Source organism: Aplysia californica, unplaced genomic scaffold (assembly GCF_000002075.1).
Source record: "Aplysia californica isolate F4 #8 unplaced genomic scaffold, AplCal3.0 scaffold00171, whole genome shotgun sequence".
Classification (NCBI taxonomy): Eukaryota; Metazoa; Mollusca; class Gastropoda; order Aplysiida; family Aplysiidae; genus Aplysia; species Aplysia californica.
In genome coordinates this window covers 436277-437661 of record NW_004797441.1, presented here as the reverse complement: position 1 = coordinate 437661, position 1385 = coordinate 436277, and the positions used below count along the sequence as shown (strand labels likewise).

At 42.6% G+C, this 1385-nt stretch overlaps 1 protein-coding gene across 1 annotated transcript in view; it reads left to right on the top strand.

Annotated features, from left to right (window-relative positions):
• The first annotated feature begins 120 nt into the window (after positions 1-120).
• The window catches only part of LOC101854410, a 9008-nt gene continuing 7743 nt past the window's right edge, over positions 121-1385 (top strand). Inside the window, exons 1-2 of the mRNA XM_013082362.2 lie at positions 121-170; positions 814-980. Coding sequence (XP_012937816.1) covers positions 121-170; positions 814-980 — 217 coding nt within the window. The remainder of the gene's footprint in view (positions 171-813; positions 981-1385) is intronic.

Below are 1385 nucleotides of genomic sequence, written 5' to 3'. Positions count from 1 at the left end.
TCTCTCTCACTCTCACAGACACACACACACACACACACACACACACACACACGCGCGCGCGCACACACAAACCCGCACATACAGTTACGTATCAGTGCAACTACTATCAATGAGTCAAAAATGAAGGAAAAGTTTTGTGGATCTCTCCTGTACACGAAGCTTGCAGACATGTAGAACCCCCCGCCCCAAGTGTCTTTAGGCCATTCCCAAGGGGGAGGGGGGGGGCATGAACATGTTCTTATGCACAGTAGAATTGTAAATGGGCTGATTCATCAATGTCAGGCTCATAACTGTGTCTGGACTACAACAGGGACCTGCTGGGTTTTCTTTCCTAATCCTTACTATCGTCATTTTCACTCTACTTCTTTTGTATGCTTGTAACACTCTTGTGACCGTCTTTTTCCGGGGTGCCTTGAAAGTCGAAGCAGACTATGTGCTGTTGAAGCTCTGTTGACATCCACCCCTTGGCCCTCATATGACCGTATGCAGTTGCGAGCGCCGTGAAAAAACTAATAAAAAGACCTATAGAAGACAAATGAATCACTCAACACTCCGGACACGATGACGCTTCTTGTTTAGTAAGAGTTTTACGGCGCTCGCAATTGCATAAGGGCATATGAGCGTGCGAAACACGTTGGTTGCTTTCACAACAGTTTATTATAAGCACGGCTTTGATTTAGTCAATGATCAGATTTAGTTTTAAAAAATTAAGTGGTAAAAGCTTCTTCATAAAAATAACTGTAATTTACATTTAATTTAAAGTAACAGTATTTACAACCACAAACTCTCCAAACTTTTGTCTCTATTTCGCAGTCAAGGTAGCCTCATCGCCCAGGTCAAGACTGTGATAAACCAAGATTTGAACCCTAATCCTGCAGGCTCTTTGTCTCAAGCTTTGGTCAGTCTGAGCTCATCACCGTTCAACATCAGTGACCAGCAGCAGGTACCTGTGGCCATGCTGCAAGTGGGGGAAAATATTAGTAAGTTTTGGTTCTTTCATTATTTCATTAATGTGTGTGTGTGTGTGTGTGTGTGTGTGTGTGTGTGTGTGTGTGTGTGTGTGTGTGTGTGTGTGTGTGTGTGTGTGTGTGTCTGTGCCTTTGTACCTGCGTGCCTATGGCGATGCTCTGAGAAAGAAATTACTGTGTTACATCCATAAATTTTGTCTTCAACAAGATGGTAATGGAATTCCAACCTGTAACAAAAGCGATCCATACATTTTAAAATCTGTCAAGGACATCATCAGTGGAGTTGCTGTTTTGGAGATAATGCTGCCAAGTAACTTAAATTTATCAATTAGGTGAGAGTTTTGTCGTAAAGAATGAAGTAGGTATTTTTGGAGATAAATCTCATCACTTCAGGGGTTTTTTTTTGGGTGGGGGGGG